This window comes from Candoia aspera, chromosome 3 (genome assembly GCF_035149785.1).
Source record: "Candoia aspera isolate rCanAsp1 chromosome 3, rCanAsp1.hap2, whole genome shotgun sequence".
NCBI classification, from domain to species: Eukaryota; Metazoa; Chordata; class Lepidosauria; order Squamata; family Boidae; genus Candoia; species Candoia aspera.
In genome coordinates this window covers 117,733,819-117,753,039 of record NC_086155.1, presented here as the reverse complement: position 1 = coordinate 117,753,039, position 19,221 = coordinate 117,733,819, and the positions used below count along the sequence as shown (strand labels likewise).

The 19,221-nt window shown below is 39.2% G+C and overlaps 1 protein-coding gene across 1 annotated transcript in view; it reads left to right on the top strand.

Annotated features, from left to right (window-relative positions):
- Positions 1-18,533, top strand: part of ADCY2 (adenylate cyclase 2) — a 138,669-nt gene extending 120,136 nt beyond the window's left edge. The window contains exons 20-25 of the mRNA XM_063298714.1: positions 3,609-3,767; positions 5,597-5,743; positions 7,773-7,880; positions 9,692-9,806; positions 16,845-16,969; positions 17,719-18,533. Of these exons, the coding sequence (XP_063154784.1) occupies positions 3,609-3,767; positions 5,597-5,743; positions 7,773-7,880; positions 9,692-9,806; positions 16,845-16,969; positions 17,719-17,871 (807 nt within the window). The 3' untranslated portion in view covers positions 17,872-18,533. The remainder of the gene's footprint in view (positions 1-3,608; positions 3,768-5,596; positions 5,744-7,772; positions 7,881-9,691; positions 9,807-16,844; positions 16,970-17,718) is intronic.
- Positions 18,534-19,221: the final 688 nt, after the last annotated feature.

The window sequence follows — 19,221 nt, the reverse complement described above, 5'->3', positions numbered from 1 at the left end:
AATGGAGAATTCCTGCTCAAACCTACATTTAAAACTACATTCACTTAATTACTTTTTCCCCTCTTCCCACTAAAGTACGTCACCCCCCTTCCCAATCCAGGTGGCGTCTCTGGTGTATCTCAGCACTCTGGCCTTGATGTGTGAACACCATAAATCCCCAGCCATACTAATACAATTCACACTCCATCTCAGCACCCCCTCCCATCTGGTGACACGGAGTCTGTTCCCAGTGATAAGAAACTAGTGGAAGATGCTCCAATAAGGGGTTATGTGAACCTTTTGATCAGAGGGATCTGACAGCATCTTTGAGTGAGGTATTGGTATTGGTATGATAATTATCCTTTCTCTGTGGCTAGTTTCAGAGTGTTAATGGGGACAGAAGTTGAATATGAGGCCTGACCTGTGGGTGCCACAGGGCGTGACACACTTGTCCTTCCTGTTTAACATCTGCATCAGGACTGCACAACTTGTAGAGGGGAAAGAGATACATTGATAAATTAAAAATAATCGGCCGCAAAGGAATGCCTGGCACACCAATCAGTTGCTGGGTGGCAGTGCTGGAGCTGGCAGCAGCAGTGAGGACTGGAGGTGCTTGGCAGTGTGTCTTTTGGGGTGGCATTGTGTTCCATCTCCACTTGGATTTTACATTTGTTTTTATGTATATTTAAATGGTAATTTTAGGTGGTTATGTTTTTAGTGTTATTTTATTGTAAACCGCCCAGAGTCCCCCATTGGGGGAGATGGGCGGTGATATAAATTGATTGATTGATTGATTGATTTAATGTGTTGACTTTTTAAAAACTACTAGTGGGCCATGCAAGGCTGTTTGGCAGGTTGCATGCTGTGCAGGTCTGATTTACATGAAGTTCCTGGAGAAGTCATCCATCAGTATAGGGTCAGGTTTCATCAATATGCTGATGATACCCAGTTGTATATCTCAGTTCTAGACTGAGCAAGTGATGCTGTTGAAGTCTTGTCCAGTGCCTGTAGGTTGTTGGAATGTGGATAGGGAGGAACAGGCTTAAACTCAATCCTGACAAGACCTTAATGGATGTATATTCCTGGATCTCCTGGTACCATGGATTTTCCATTTTCAGTTCTGAATGGGGTAGCACACCCCCATATAGAACTGGTGCACAATTTGGGGGTTCTCACAGTTCATAGCTCTGCTTGAAGAGCAGGTGGCAGCTGTGGCAGGAGGCCTTTGCCCAGATTCATGAGGCACACCAATTGCACCTTTTCTGGAATTATGAATCTTGTCTTACTCAAGACTTAGTCACCTTACATGTGCACTTATTCAGAACACTCTGCTCAGGGTTGCTCTTGAGCCCATTCGGAAGCTGCAACTGGTCCAGAATGTGGCAACACAGACTATTAGGGGCATGCCTTGGTACATCCATATAACATCTCTGCTGCTTGAGCAGCACTGGTTACCAATAAGCTTCTGGCTGCAATTCAAGCTGCTGGTTGTGACCTATAAAGGCTTTCATGGCATTGGGCCTGATTATCTGAGGGCATTTGTTTTCCCATCATTTCTGTCTAACTGGTAAGATCCTATGGGTCTTGCCTTTAAAAGTGTCATCTGATGGGACCTGGGTGACATGTCTTTTCTGTTGCAGTGCTGTCCTGTAGCACAGTATCTCCCCAGAGGTTTGAGTTGTTCTTTAAATGGCCTCAGAGATTTGGCTCTTTCCTCAGATGCTGGGTTAGAGGAGTATGCACCTTTTATGAGAATTTTATTAATGTGCTGGATGAATTCTTGAGTTATCACATTCTTTTCTTTTTTTTGCTTTTATTGTACTGGATATGTTTTTAATATGTGCGCTGCCCAGAATCATTGTAAGTTGGGCAGCTTTAGACACTTGATTTATAAATGAATAAAATATATTTGAAGCAATCTTTTGAAGCAAGGCTTCCTGATCATTGACTATATATAGTAGGTTCCTTTATACGGTGTCATTACTTTCATCTGGCAAATAGATTAGTATCAAGACTCATATTTCATTCTCCCTGCCAACAAAAATAAAAAGTCATCCTAAATGAATTCAAATGTGACTGAATTTCTGGTTCAGTATCATTTTCATTCATTATTTTTAAAAAGGCTAGATGTTATATAGCAACTTCTCTCCCTTTTCATTCCATACGTTTTCCCTAGTTCTCTGCATTTTGGAGTCTTGCTCCAGACATTTTTCTTCTTCTCATTATGATCGATGACAGTCATGGAAGGAAATTATTCACCGTGTCTTTTTGTTTGCTTTTTATTAATTGCTCTCTCCATTCCCTCTTGCTTTCATTCCCTCCAGAAGCTTGTTCTGTTTGAGCTTTTTTTCATGCTGTTTCTACAGAATAGACAGGAGTGTAATAGTATTTTGGGGAAGTGAGCTACCTTATTTCTGCTACCACTCCTAAAATGTAGATGTCCCTAACTATTAGCTTCCTGTAGTTGCCTTTGCCATTTGTTCACTGTGACTGTTCCAGAAGTATATTGTGAAGAGATCTGAATATGAAAGTGATGTGTTTTCCTTTGTACTTTCCTTTCCAAAGCTATCTGCAGGTAATTGTAGCACCAAAAAAAAAAAGTCTGACCTTGATTCTTTCTTTACTTATTATTTATTTGGATCTGAATCACTCCTTGCAGCTTTTCCTTTGAAAAAACCTCCATTTGAAATGCTCAAGGAAGGACAAGCTGGAAGAAGAAGAGCGAATTGGCCCTACCAATTAAACTTCTCCACATTCTGTTGCTCTCATCAGAAAAAAGGGTCCATCTCACCTGCTCATTTCAAAAATACGTCATGCTCACATATAAGGGTAGATTTGTGGTGCTATTATTGCCATTATAAGACTAACAGTTTTCATTTTTAAGCGATTATATAACAAATGTCTTAGAGGCATATTTTCCTCATGCCGTGGATAAGATTAGTCAGTAGCTATTTCCTATTTTAATTGTTTTTCCTTTTTCCTTATTTTTTGAATCTTTATTCTGTTTCACCTTTTCATTGTGCTCATCTTTCTAAGTATTTTTTTAATGTGGAACTTTGTTATTTGGTCTCAAATAGAAATCAAGTTATTGCAAGGATACTTTAAGCCTTAAATTGTTCTGGGTGTTTTTATTCATATACTGGACCATCTCTCATGATCTGTGTTGGCTTCAGACTTAAGTTAAAAGAGGATTTGGTAGTTCAGGATTATGTGTATTATGAGAACCTAGCTATTTTCTTAGGAGTTGTTTTGTTATGTGATTTTTGTGATAAGCAAACCCAGAAATTGTGTCCTCCTTCAATATTCTCAGTGGTATATTCCTCTTTTCCCTTAATTATTTGATTGGGTTTCATGTCACTTAACATAGTTGAATCATGCTGGGAAGTTAAGCATTCAGCTCTTATTTGGTATATGAGATTCTAGCTTGAGATACGACAGTGCAGCTTGCATATGCCATATTTTGTGGAAGTGATATAATATTGTATATAGATAAATGGATACAGTCCCTAAGTGGATCAGGATAAAAACATCACTTGGGGGTAAATGTATATATATATTTTTCTCTTTCAAACCATCTGATAGGACAAGATGCCTATTGTTTCTTTACTTCTGTGTCCTCTTTGTAACAGAATGAATATTACTGTAGGTTAGATTTCCTGTGGAAGAACAAGTTCAAAAAAGAACGTGAGGAGATTGAGACGATGGAGAATTTGAATCGGCTTCTTCTGGAAAATGTGCTGCCTGCTCATGTGGCTGAACATTTCCTGGCAAGGAACTTGAAGAATGAGGTCAGTCCTCCTCACTGCATTTCACCTTAGGTGTTCTGAGAAAAAACTGACCAGGTCAATTTGCACAGAGCAGAAGACAAACCACAGACTGCAGATTGCCTGCCACAGAAAGTGAGAACTGGCAAAACAGTTAACTCCATGTCTGCTTGCTATCTGTGAGAAGACAGGATTGAAAAGGAAAATTATGGCAATTTTTTTCTGGTACTCAGACACTGAAAAGTTCTAAGAATGGTACTCTAGGACAGTGTTTCTGAACCTCAGCAACATTAAGAAGTGTGATTAAGGCATCAGGCTAGAAACTGGGAGACTGAGTTTTAGTCCCACTTTAGGCACAAAGCCAGCTGGGGGCTTTGGGCCAGTCACTCTCCCTCAGCCCTAGGAAGGAAGCAGTGGTAAACCACTTCTGAACTCTTGCCAAGAAAACTGCAGGGACCTATCCAGGCAGTCAAAAGGAGTCAAAAACTGACTCAAAGGCATTAAAAAAAAACTCTTTTGGTCAATTAGCAGGCATCTACTGTACCTGCTGACACTTTTCCAAAACCAAAATCCTTCCAAGATGTAATTCTGCAATATAATTTCTTCTCTGTGTTAGCATTTTCTGAAATGATAAAATCTTTGTTTCTCCTCTGAAATTTAAAACACTACCAGCATTGTTATTGCATTGGGAGTTTCTATAGCCTAGGAGGATGGCCTGTTTTGCATGGGAAGTAATTCTCCCCACCTCCCTGCACTTGTACTCAGCTTTCATTTCCATCTGAAACCTGGGTATTACAATCATCTGCAGTCAGTTTTTTCTTCCCTGGCTGTGACATTTAGGGTTTTATTTATACAGTTTCCAGTGATCTAGTGTTTGTATATGCATTGTTTACTAGGGCTTGAAAAGCCTTCAAAAGGGACAACTGTCACCGCATGTAAGCAAGAGCAAAGCTCCCCTCCTTGAAGTGTTAAAGTAGCCCCAGGCTTTGGAAGGCCAGGCCAGACGCAGCTGTTTCAGAGGCTGTCTCCGGTTTTCTCAGCATGCATGCGGATGCACAACTGCTTGATTTCTCTGGCAGTTCTGGAAAAGTTTTGTCTTGCATATACACATGAGCACAGAAAACCAGGAAAGGTCTTCAGAACAACTCCTTGGAGCTTTCTAAAGAATGGGGTTGCATCAACCCTGCCGGGTGGGATATCATGCTCTCAGCAATATACTTTGAGAAATGCCTCTTCCAAATGCATTGCATAGCCCTATTATTTACAACTGAAATTTCTTTACTCCGCATGCTCACTGACTGCTTAGGAAGGCCTCTATAAAGCATGCTAATGTAATACCACCAGATGTCTAGCTAGTTGGAAGGGCTTCTGAATTTTGAATTCAGGCTCATTCTCCTGACACAATATCTCTTACTGATCTGTTGAAGCCTGTGCAACAGTAACAGACAACGAGCAATTCACCTGCACTAGGCCGTATCGCTGGAGAAGGCAGTTATGCATATGTATACATAAAATAATATGATGCATTGGCTTTTTTTCCCATTAAAATGAATATGGAAGCACAACTGTGTGGGATTAAATGGAATTAAACATCAGGCTCTATATGTGGTACAGAGATGAATTCTAACTTAATAGTTTAATCAAATTAGTGTCTTTAATTTAATAAATGATTTATAGATGAAAATAAAACAAGAAGCAATACAAAGTGTATAGAAACTTATCTTTGCATACTTCTGTAAAATTTTGATTCATTGGCATTTTTTCCTTTTTTTACCTCATGTGGGTTTTATTTTCTGAATGACTTCTGCTGATAACATGAGTAACGTTGCCTCTTATTCTTCTCTCAACCACAGGATTTATACCATCAGTCATACGATTGCGTCTGTGTCATGTTTGCCTCCATTCCAGATTTCAAAGAATTTTACACAGAATCTGATGTTAACAAAGAGGGTTTGGAATGTCTCAGGCTTCTAAATGAGATCATTGCTGACTTTGACGATGTAAGGACTTGGTACCTTCAATTAAAATATGAGCTAGAACTTATGCTGATGCAAAGGCTTCCTAGCCACTCTCCAAGGCAGGAATGCCTTCAGCCCCATTAAATCAGTTAATTCCATCTAAGAAATGTGTTTTGAAACACTACGCCTGCTCATCCTTTCAGGCAGAAAAGACTTTTGCTTGGAATCTAAGGAGTGTTGGCCGTAGTCCATAACGTTAAGCCAGCCACGTGCTCAGCTCATCCGAGAGTCCACAGGATTGTTGCCGTAGACAAGATTGGTGGGGAGAGTGCTGTGAATACCACCTTATATTCCTGGAGGACAAGCTGATGTAACTTTAAGAATTAGAGAGCGATAATGTTGACCGTGGCCTCTTACGTATTTTGTTCAGAAATATACAGAGAAAGAGAAAGAGACAGTTTCCAAGTTGCTAAGAGTCATAAGAGGTACAAGAGAATCACCTCTGACTCATTCCAGCTTCTTAGCGCAAGGAAGTTTCCTTGGTGGGTGTACATGATGGTCCAATTCCCTCCTTTGGCCAAAACGTTATCTACTATAACATGTTATGAAAGTTATAGCACCTTCTCTTTCAAAAGCAGGCTTTGGTTTGTTCGGTTTTTTCTTAATTAAAAAAATGTTTTAGGTCTAGGAAATCTTTGGAGGGACTAATCTGGGTGGGTTCAATCTATGAGGATGAATGGAACAGTTATTAATTTAGCTGTTATCGAAGACAATGAGCATTCATCATGTCAACAGCAAACAGAACTTCGAAGCTGGCAAAAAGAAAAAAGTCACTGAACTGTCTCTCACTGCTTTAGCAGTTGCAGAGTAATTGCCAAACTATTTTGATTAACACGTAGTAGATTGTGATTATGGTATTTGCTTTGGAACCGCATCTGAATCTCAATCAAACTTTGTCCTTTAAACTATTTTCCATATTTTTCTTCTATGATTGTTTGGATTTGACCATCATTGTCCCATTGTTGTGATGATCTCTGTTATGGCCAGTGTCTAAAACGGTTTAAAGCAGCTTATTTAGGAAAGCGGAGCATAATAGCTTTATGTTTAAGCATGTGATGCTTCAAACCTGGCAAAGAAACTGAACCTGAAGGAACGTAACTGTGTGCATAAAGTGGCTTGCTGTGTTTACATTCTTTGTGAACATATGGAAACAAGAGAAAATACTGCTTAAAGTAATACTGCCATATGTACATTTTTCAGGGCTACATTAAATATTCCTCCTGCATTGAAGTACAGCAGACTAAGTACTAGTGTAATGTAGTAGTTAAAATTTGGGAGTTGAATTGGGGAGATGGTGGTTCAACTTGTCATTCAATCAAGGAATTCACCAACTGACTTTGGGTCAGTCATTCTATCTCAGCTCACCCTGTCTTACCCATTTTTTGATGTGGAATAAAATGAGCAGAGAAGAGACTTCCATATATGCTACCATGATATCCCAGAGAAAAGGTGAAATGTAAATGGAATAAAGAAATAAACCTAAGCATGAGTTACAATGATCATGAAATCTCAGGGGCAGGAAGCCAAACCCCTTCCTTACAAAATGTTTTGCTTGTCAGACTCACAAGCTTAGCTCCAAAGCTTGAAGAGTTTAGCAATATCAGCAGGTTTTCCTGTGGCTGTAGACCTTTTATGTTGCCATCCAGTCTGGCCTTTCTGAACTCAGGGCTGTGGACTGATACAGCTAAGTTGCTTCATTCAACACAGTCAGTTGATCTGGGATAAAAAGACTGGAGTACAGGGATCAGTTGGGGAAGGCTCACTTCATCTCACCTGCATGTACATTGGGCCTTAACATCAGGTTCCTATACCATTTATGACATGGGCAGATACAAGTTTAAAGAGATTACCACTGTTCTATCTAGTCTAGCCCTAAAGAAATGGTGATAACTGTTTCTGGACATGCTACTTGTGCTTTCTTTAAACAAGTATCTAGTGACAATATAGGAAACTGTGTATTAACAAAGCTAATATATTACTGTTTTGTAATCAGACATCTGTTTCTTCACAGCTGTTGTCCAAGCCCAAATTTAGTGGTGTTGAAAAGATCAAGACAATTGGGAGCACGTATATGGCAGCCACAGGGCTAAGTGCAATGCCCAGCCAAGAACACAGTCCGGTATACATCAATATTATATATAGTTTGCAGGGATCATGTCTCATATTTAGTCAAGGAGCAGAGTTTGGGACATGCTGCAGAAATTCACAGTTATCCTGATTCTCGGAAAAATGCTCCAAGATTTTCTAAGGCATTCAGAGCTGTATTTTGAGTAATTTCAGGCTGAAATATAAATTTGAGAATGTCCCACTGTATGCCCAGAATAATTTGTTTGCCCCTTGGAGCTCTTGGATTAGGACCACAGCATGGAACCATCATCTTGGCAAATATAGTAGAAAGCTTCTATTCACCAAGAATGAAAAGATTTGTTAGGATTGGAGAAAGTGTGTCCATTTTTCTTGCCCCATCAGAGTGGCTCCATCTGAAGCCAGATAACCGAGCAGCATTTGGTGGGGAGGATCAGTGCAAAGAAAGAGTCAAGTGCTTCCTGCCTATTATGTTCCTGCTCTGCAAACGCTCTCCAGCTCCATTTACACTGCAACTGAATTACAGGGTTAGGAACCACCTTTGCCCCTCAAATGCAAAAATCCATCCATATTGTACTGTGTAACTTACCTCTTCTTTCAAACAGGAGCTCCCCCCCCCCAACATTTATTGTTTGACTAGTTGCAGAAATACTGTTCTCATATATGAAATGCAAAACAATTACTGACACCTAAGATTCTCACCTTTAATCCCAAATCAACAATTTACCAATTTAATGGAAAAGTTATTGTCACTGTCAGTACAATAAATAAATAGAGAATGCTTCAGAACTTCAGGTGGAAAATATTGCTCATGTATGTTTATAATACCTTGTATTTCACCGTTAATTTAATTTAATCTACATCTGATTTGAAATTTCCCTTCCCTCTCCACCTTCCCAGCCAAGTTCAGAGAGATGATGGATTTCTACCTGTTTAGCAAGTAGGATACATCCAAAGAACTCTGCTGTGTCTTCAAAACATACAGAAACAGCCCCATCCTCTTCTGCTATTTTATCACTGCAGCTCATAAAATGGACATATGCCCATGATGAGACATAGTCCAAAAGACAGCTGGACTGTTCTCAGTGAAACAGATATAGGAACCCAAGGGATTGCTCCCTTCATTTTAATTTGCATTTTGCAGTTAAAGGGTAGATTCCAGTAGTTTACAGCCTTAACCCCCAAACTGAAGGTCCTGTTGTGTCAGGCTTAACAGCAAGCACAACCCTTTTTAATATACATTCTCCCTGTGCTACTTCATGCAGCAGACCACTTAGGGAGAGTGGAATGATGAGCATTGCAATGAGTGGGCAGCAAACATTTATGCAAGGCAATTGGAAAATGACTTACCTATAGGAGGCTGATAGGTGGTTTCTTGCCAGGAACTCAGAAATATCTAGCTACAGCCCTGGAAAATTTCTTATCTGCAGGGAGATAATGGTTTGCCCAGGACTGGAGGAATACCTAGGTTTATCCCTAAGCTCATGCATGTTGATGTTCCATTAGGACGCAGCAAACATAACAACAAATTTTTGTTTTCTCAGATACTGCAGTGTATAATGTACAGCTTAATCCTTTGCGTATTTTCTAAGAAGTCCCCCTTGATATCATTTATGTTTATTTTAAGAATATATTTAAAGTAACCCCATATTAACTCAAAGTGGGGTTATTCCATAGGAAATAACACCAAGTCAAATGTGAATGTATCCTTAAAATTAAAGCATTTCCTCCAGTATGTTTTCATACAGGTGGCTATAGAAGACAAGTTTGGTGACATGTTTTGATGAGTGCACTTTCCTTATTGTGGTGTGTGTTTGCATAGTACATTCATGTGTTTACATGCAGGAGCCTGACCGACAATACATGCATATTGGGACTATGGTGGAGTTTGCATTTGCCCTTGGAGCAAAACTGGATGTAATAAACAAGCATTCCTTTAATGATTTCAAACTTCGAGTAGGTAAGTGATCAGTATCATATTTTATCTCACAACACAATATGTAATGTTGCATCTTGTGCTGAAAATTCATGTTCTTGTACTTAGTTATTTCAGCCATTCGCATGTACAGTACATAAAAAGAAGAAATCTGTGCTATATCCCCCTCTCCTATTTGCTGGAGATAAAAGCACGCAGTCCTAGCACGAAACGTTGCAAGACAATGAACAAAAAACCCAGAAGTTCAATATGAATTCAGTTCGTGGCAAGAATACGAAGCAGACTTTCTTTAAACAGAACAGGACTGCCGTTACCGTTTTTGCAAGATTAGGTAGTGATTATGTGATGGTCTGCAGCAATTTCAGAAAATCATGCCAGCAAGAAAAAAAATATAGGACTGCAAGAAGAAGAATGAATCACCTTTGCAGTATACATTTTAGGGGGAACACTTTTTTTTAACACATACCCCTGCTTTGTCAGCATGATGAAGTAAGTAAGGAGACACAGTGGGCACACGACTTCATGTGAGGCCACCGGTGTCTTTCTGAGGAAGAGAAAGACAGCTTTTAGGCTTGGACAGATGGCATTTCCCCTGTGCTGTTTGGCTTTTTTTATTAAGAAACCTTCAGTCTTTTTAAACCTGGAAATGTGAGTTATACCAACCTGTATTTTTGTTTTGTTTTGTTTTATTATTGTATTTATTTTATTTTTAGGACTTACATGGCTGCCTATCTAATGTAATGATTCTAGGTGGCTCACAACAATCCATAAAAAACATAGCTAAAAACAAAAGTACCCTTCCCTTTATCCTTTTCTTTCATTAAAATTCAGTCCATAAATAAAATATTTTCTTTTTCTAAAATATTCAGAGTTCGTGAAATCCAAAGATAGAACATTACATTTCTGGCTGATAGAAGGTCATTCCAACATTGAATATCCTTTTAGGAACCCAAAGTGTTTTTGAATGCAATGTGAAGTTCAAAAGCGTGAAATGCTAATAGTGGCGTGTGTGTGTGTGTGTAAATATATAAAATATTTAATTTAACAAAATCTCCTTTTCATATTCTCATTCAATCCTGTGTTATCCTGCCTGTAGATTGCAGTAATCTTAGCTTACAGCATCCCCTAGTGTCAAAAGCCTGGCAATAAATAAAAATGCACAGATTGAACAGTCTTTCATCATCATATGTACAGTATTTTCTGCATTAGTTTCATCCTCTCCAACCATGAGTTTGGTATACCTGTAACTATGATAACCTAGAAAAACCATTTCCAGTTTTGTTTATATGTAGGATATCCAGTGATTTCTATTTCTTTTTGCCACCTACTGAGGATTGTATTCAGAGACAGAAATGGGTCAAAGCAATAGTTGAATGTTACATTTTCAGTAAGAAAAGTGAAGAAGATTCAACAATTTTTGACCTCTTTTTCCCAGGATCCTCTGGGAAAGTATTGATATAAGCTACATCTAATGTGTGTTCATTGTATTCTGATGAAGTATCACTGAATGGAAAGTTACCATAGTCAGTTCTACTTCTTGCCCCACTTTGCTATTTTATTTATAATTTTGCTAGAAGAACAGTACATGCAATTAAAAAATCACAGTCTTATGACCATGAATGCCATTAAATGCCATTATGACCATTAAAAGTGCCATAATGTGGATTATTTATTTTTTATTTGTTTTTAAATTTCTCGACCTCCCATCTCTCATATAATGACTAGGCAGCTTACAGATAATAAAAACGACAATTGCTAAAAACTATTCAATATAACTATAACTATAAATACATATAAATACAAATACAAAATTCAAGATGGGAGATGAGATCTCTTTGGCACCCTCACAGTGCCAACCACCCCCACGAATAGCTGTCTCCCCTCCCATCCCAGGCAAGATGACATAACCAAGTCTTCATTCCCTTCTGAGAGGCCAGGAGAGTGGGGGTCTGTCTTAACCCAGGGGTATCTTGTTCCAAAGGGCAGGTGCCACAGCAGAGAAGGCCCTCCTCCTGGACTCTGCCAATCAGCAGTCCCTCATGGACAAGGTCCATAACATGCCCTCTCTGCCTGACCGGGTGGGATGGGTCGATGTAATGGGGGTGAGGCGGTTCCTCGGGTAACCTGGACCCATGCCATGTAGAGCTTTAAAGGTGATAACCAGCACCTTGAATTGGACCCAGAAGCAGACTGGCACCCAATGCTTGTGCAGCAACGGTGTTATATGTGCCCTTCTAGGGGCTCCTAAGACTGCTTGCGCGGCCACATTTTGCACCAGCTGTAGCTTCCAGATACTCTTCAAGGGTAGCCCCATGTACAGTGCACTGCAGTAGTCTATGTGGGAGATGACCAGGGCATGAGTGGCCATTTGGAGGGAGTCCTGATACAGGAAAGAGCGTAGCTGGCGTACAACACGAAGTTGTGCAAAGGCCCCCCTGGCCACTAGTGCCACCTGCTCCTTGAGCAGGAGTCATGAGTCCAGGAGAGCCCCCAGATCTGTCTGGGGCAGTGCAGCTCCATCCAAAACCAAAGACATCAAATTCCTGGATACCCGGGAGCCCCCAACCGACAGCCACTCCATCTTGTTAGGGTTCAGTCGAAGCCTGTTGTTCTCCAGCCAGACCCCCCACAGCCTCCAGGCTCCGAGAAAGTGTGGTCACAGCCTCACTTATGTCACCTGGGATTGAAATGTATAATTGGGTATCATCAGCATATTGATGATACCTCACCCCGTGGCGACAGATGATCTCACCCAGCGGTTTCATGTAGCTGTTAAAGAGAAGCAGAGAGAGTACCGAACCCTGTGGCACCCCACAAAGGAGGGGCTGTGGGCCAGATCTCTTGCTTCCTATCAACACCGATTGGGATCGGCCATAGAGGAAGGTGAACCACCACAAAACCACGCCGCCCACCCCCAACTCCCTGAGCCAACCCAAAAGGATACCATGGTCAATGGTATCGAAAGCCGCTGAGAAATCAAGAAGAGCCCGGATAGATGCACTGCCCCCATCCCGCTCTCACCATTCTTTCTTATGACCAACACATCTGTCCTAGCTATTTTATATGACTTCATGAAGTGCTACTTCATTTAATAAAATGGACTGTAATTCCCAAACGCTTTCCATACTATCTTTCTTGATCTTTAAGGTGTCATGAAACCCTGGTTATATAGTGACTATTCTGAAATTTATCTCAGCAGAGGGTTATTGCAAGGGGAGAAATCAACATATCTGCTCATTTTCACCACCCTGTTTTGTATATTCTTCCTGTCTTGTAATGTTTCATTAGAATAATTGGAAATACTTTTTTTGAGAGCGTAAATTATGTTTTCCCTGAAGAACATCTTGTTAAATTGTTTACATTTAAAAAAAAATTCTTTTAGAGTTATATTTCTAAGTTTAATCTTTCTAGATTTGATGTCAAGTCTTCTTATATACATACACACACATTTTGTATTCTTTTATTAGTAAAGTAGCATTCACTTATCCGATTAGACAGTATCCTTCCACAAAAAATAGCAGACAATGGAAATCAATAATTGAGCAAACTTCAGTGTTCTATATTATTAGAAAACAACCATGAAAATCAGTATTAGTGGCAGTATAATGAATTCTGACTATACTTGATCTGTTAATGAATTCATAATTTTCTACTTTCCAGTTTCTGTATCTCAAAAATAGATACTTTTAACATAAAGTATCTATTTTTGTGTATCTGCTGTAACATAACTACTCAATGTTTAGGTGTGGAATGTTCCATTTTTATTATTTTTGCTTAGTAATTGAATATTACTGTAATCTGGATCCCAATATAACACTCAGGAGTTAATTTGCCCACAAAACCCTATTTTATGAAACAGAAAATGATTTGAGTTTTGGAAGAAATCAACAACACATTTGTTTATGTGCTGTCTCTTTGAGAAGTTCAGAGAAGAGTTTCAGCCTGTCAACAAACCCGCAAGGTGATTTCCTTGACACCTCTCAATGAATTTTAGGACCAATCAGGATTTTGTACTTGATTCATATACAGTATCTCAGAGGTAGGAGAATTTGAAGGAGGAGCCCATCTGGTGATATATGATATAAACGGGAGGGGAAGGGGCTTAAAATGTTTGACTCTTTTATAAGAGTCTGCTTAAAAGCAAACCATTCCTATCTCCATCCTTAAACTGCTCCCTCCAAATCCCTGAAAGATGCCCCCATTTTTTTATTCGGAGGCCCATTTTGGAATATTTTAGTGGGATTGTAGGATTTAAAGTAGATCCTACAGAGGTTTGGCTGGGCCCCACTCCCCTCCTTCCATTCATTCCACCTATAACTTTTGAAAAATCCGACAACAGAGCCCAACATTCGCTTGAAAAATAGCAATTTGGGGCCATTTTGAGAGGTTGGGAGACCATCCCACCATTAACTTACACAAGTTCTACCAATGAAATTGGGTGCCTTTGCTGCTGAAATTTGGTAGCCTGATCTCAGGGCCCTGAGGAAGCAGAAATGGTGCTTGGCGGAGAGACTGTATGCTGCCTGTAGGTGCCCACTCTTGACTTAACTGAATATAATCAGCAGATGGCTTTAGGCATTCTTAGATTCAAGCTTGGACTTGTCCCTGGGGGAGCTGGGGGTGTTGATGACCGACAGGAAGCTCTGGCGTGGGCTGGTCCATGAAGTCATGAAGAGTCAGAAGCGACTAAACGAATAAACAACAACAACAAGATTCAAGCTTGTTTTTCTCAGGTTGAAACTGTAGGATAAGGCAACTTCTATTATCCCAGTGACCCATTCTGTCAATGGGAACACATGCCAGTAGTGGGTAGGTCCAGAGCCTATATAAAGGGGGAGGGGGAAGAGCTATAAATATTTATTGTGATTGTTGAAAACAGAGACAAAATCTTCCCTCTGTTTTGCCAGGTCACATTCATTGGTAAGCTGGTAAATGATTTCCTTCCCTTGCTTTATTTACTTTTTTTTTTAGCAATGAAGTGAAATTTGGCCTTGGGAAAAAGTGATGTATTTTTCTCCGTTTCTCTTTAAATTTGTATTCTTACTACTTCCTATTATACTGTTAGCAAGAGTTAAACATTTGGCAAGCTACTGCCCCAACACAGAAACTGGTAATTCTTTTATTTCAAGAACAAACAGTTCTTTTTGTTCTTAAACACTGTAGCATTTAAATCAGATGCCAGTGCAGACCTCACAGAAGAAGCCCACAGAGTGCACAAGGTTCCCAGTTGGTTGTTGTTGTTGTTAGTTGCTGTTATAATAAACATCCCAGGCCCTGCTTGGCTTAACCTTCCCTGCCCTTGCAGTTTCTTTCAGACTGATTGAATGATATTCAACTAACCTATTAACTCATCTAAAATCTAGGTGTCCTGTAAGAACATAGGATCAAACTCTGTTATAGAGCTGATAAAATCTATGTGCCTAGATTTAGATTTTCAACCAACAATGTTCCGTGAGGGAAGTGGCAGTGTCAATCAAATTACAAGATGGTTTGCAGCTTGCTTTGACCCCTGTCACTCCAGGATTGAGCTCATCCTTCTTCTCACTGTCTGGGACAGGTTTCTAAAAATTCTTGGCCAGATATTAGGGCTCATCCAATATTTGTGATGTAAACTAGGATCTTAGTTTTTCCACTGCAAGAGAGAACCATTGGGGTCCTGTGAAGGGTATTGTCACGGGGTGGTTGTTGCAGGGAAAATAGGAGGAGGAAGGAGTATTAGGTATATTCCCCACCTTAATTCATAAAAACAATAAAGGCAGGATTTTTAAAAATCTTTAAAAAGGTAGTTTTTATTTTGAAAATCTCTTAAACCCTTAATCTTAATTTTTGAAGAAATGTTGATTCTTGTTATTGTTCCAAATGAAGCATTCCACAATGACACCAGAGCATGGATAACTATAATTAACTATTGGTTAAAATTAACATTTAGCCCACAGGATTTGGCCCTCCTAACTTTGATAAACTCTTATTGGTAGCCCTGAATGAAAGTTGTACCCTATAAGCCATTGCAATATACAGTAGATACTTTCCTTAATTGCTGGTGGTCTTGGTCTGTGAATAGATCAAAGCTGAGCTGGGGCACAGGAATAGGGTTATGGAAGGGACATTAAATTTGAGTTAAGGAACCAGCTTGTTATTTGGAGGAGCTTACTGTGTCTAGGTCTGCAGACCTTTCATGCTACTGTGTTTTGACATTAACCTTCTGCTAATAGAATCTATCCTCACATAGCTGGGAACAATTGAATTGCTGGTTCTGTCCTACTGTGCTGTGATTTTTACATGACAATTGATCCCACTCCTTAGGAAAGCTTTTTCTGGGTGGCATATTAATTTAATTTGCATGATTTTCTATTATTGCTTGTAGAGTTCACCTAAAATGAACAGCTAAGTAATTTCTCCTTGATTGTTTTAGCCAGCTATCTTAATATTTGACTATAATACGACACTGTAACTGATGACTAGTGCTTGGCTTGGGGCCCATTTTTTCAGGGGCTTTATGTTTCCTTTTTTTTTTACTTGTGCAACTATTGTGTTTAGTTATCATATTCATCAGTGTCTGCAATAAAGAAGAACAAATAGACATATAAGTAGGATATATTGTCACCAACAAAACTTTCCTTTATGCAGTCTGTCCTTCAGCAATTTGCCACTTTTCTCCAAGGGGATCTGACAGCAATAATGACCTTTACTGAATGAAAAGCCACTGGCATACACACAACCTTGGTGATGCTCCCCCCTTTTCCTCTTTTGCTTCTTAAGTTCAGAGATACCTGGTCCATACTTTTTATCTTAGGGATAGATCTGAATTTTAAGATAGGGATCATGCACAATCAGTAATTTATCTGTTTAGTTTTGAAGAGAATGTCAGGTTTTTAGTTTAATGGAAAAATACTCCAACATTTTTGACACCTCTTTAAGCAAAACAGTCAAGTTGAAGTATTTTTATTTGCATCTTTGTATTTACCTTGATTTATTGAGAAAGAAACTAAGGAAACTTTTCTAACCAGAAAGCAGAATATTAAAACAATAGAGCACAAAATAAACTAATTTCTCCTTTTACAGGTATCAATCATGGGCCTGTAATTGCTGGAGTCATTGGAGCTCAGAAACCACAATATGACATCTGGGGCAACACCGTGAATGTGGCCAGCAGGATGGATAGCACTGGCATCTTAGATAAAATACAGGTATTTTTTTACTCTTGCTAATAGCCAACAGATCTTGTGGGACATCTCATTTTGTTTTTCTTTTAGAGGAGATTCAAAGCAGGGGATCAGGGAGTCAGGACTTCTATATTTTTAATCATTTGGAAGAGGTAGCATTTTGTAATTTAATTTATAAAGGAGAAAAATAGCAGCACCTACCACAATTTGTTTTTTGCACAAGTTCTACAAATAAAGGACCTTTGTCTGTCATCATTTATGCTCATTCATTTCTCTCCTCCTCCCAGTTTTTGTTCCTCTCTTTAAGAAAAAAGCCAGTTAAACAAAAATATACCAGTGGTACCACTGGGGTTGTTAACTTAAACTTTATTTTAAAAAAATTAGAAGTGTACAATAAAATAAACCTTTATCCACTTCAGAGTATTAGTTTTATCCTAGGCAATCCTGCTAATTATGGGTCCTATTTAGAGTCCACCCACCAATCTCAATGGCGTTTCAGGTTTGACCAAATCAAGTCCCATTGATTCCACTGGATTTCTAAGAAGGCAAACTGAATATGTCCCAATATATTTCTTCATTTACTCACCCATTAAGATGATCAGGAAAGACTCTGAATTGGATTCTCCTCATTAAAGTTGGCAAGGTTATATTGAAGACCTTTCCCACAATTATGTCAGTTGATCTACACTCAGCAAATAGTTCAGGTCAGGGAAGGGAAGAAAAAGATTTCTAGGCATACTTTAAAATTGTATTTATTTAAATCATTTTTGCAGGTCACCGAAGAAACAAGTAACATCTTACAAACGTTGGGCTACATTTGCACCTGCCGGGGTATCATTAACGTCAAAGGAAAAGGAGAGCTTCAGACCTACTTTGTACATACTGAAATGACTAAGTCCCTTTCACAAGGGAATGTGGCATCATGAAATATATCAAGGGTAGACAGTCTCATATTTTTAGAGAAAAAGCACCCCACACTTTTTTCTCCTCTTTTAGCCCACACCATGAACATGTGTGTACTTTTCTGGTGTATAGAAATGTTGCTGTAGTGGTGTCTACAGTCTCTCCCCACCATTTACCATCAAGAGACCTCAGTAGTTGTCAAGTTCCAGGAAAGGCGAAGGTGTGTGCTGTGCACTGAGATAATGACAGCTTGGTTTGTACTCTGGGCTCTTCAGTAGTAAAGAATTGAGGAAAAAATCCACAGAGTTGGAAAAATTAATGGTCGGGTGGAGGAGATGGTTATGAAGAAGATAATAAAACAGAGAAAATTACAGAAAAGCACTTTATGGCAATAAAATTAGAGCTGCATGAAACATCATGAAAAATATGGTAGCTCCCTATAACATCCTCTAATCCTGAATTATATACTTTCGAATATCTAATTCTGTCCCTTCATCTTTACAACTAGGATGTGTCTCACTAGTTGTGTCTCACAGCCAATGACATAAAATGGAGCTTTTGGCTTGATAGTTTCCTCAGACGAATTCATAGACAAGCAGGACCAGTTTTGTATAAAATGTGTTAAAATGTTTTGATGCCCTTGTCTTTTGTAATATAAAGTCATTAAAGGTTTCTATGTACTTTATTTTTAAATGTGGGTTTATTATACCTGTTATGTATCATTAAGAGCTTTCTGGCACAAAGGCAAAAACAAAACCCAAACTCTTCTATCAGAAGTTTATGATTTAAATGCTTTCAAAGCCAAAGATAATAAGGCCATGGAAACAAGGAATGAATGTAAGCGAAGCAATAATTCATATCTTACTATTTTATGGTGAGAAAATGGCCTTTTTGCATGTGTGAGTTCCCCTTAGGATGTTACCATTAAATGTATGAAAAATGAGAGTCAATCAATAAATTCTCCCTATCTCCATTGTAGATACAGAAACCAGAGTGATTAACAAGTTACTTACTCATCACTAATATCCCACTTTTTTTTATCCATTCAATCATGTCCGATTCTCAGAGACTGCCTGGACAAGTCCCTGCAGTTTTCTTGGCAAGGTTTTTCAGAAGTGGTTTGCCATTGCCCACTTCCTAGGGCTAAGAGAGAGTGACTGGCCCAAGATCATCCAGCTGGCTTCATGCCCAAGTTGGGACTAGAGCTCACAGTCTCCCAGTTTCTAGCCTGGTGCCTTAACCACTATGCCAGACTGGCTCTTAATATCCCACTAGGAATCATAAAAAGAAAAGGCTGAACCTGGAAAGAGGAAGTCTAAATTAATGGCAAGCATTACTACCTTATTTATCCTAGACAGGCAAGTGCTGCAACT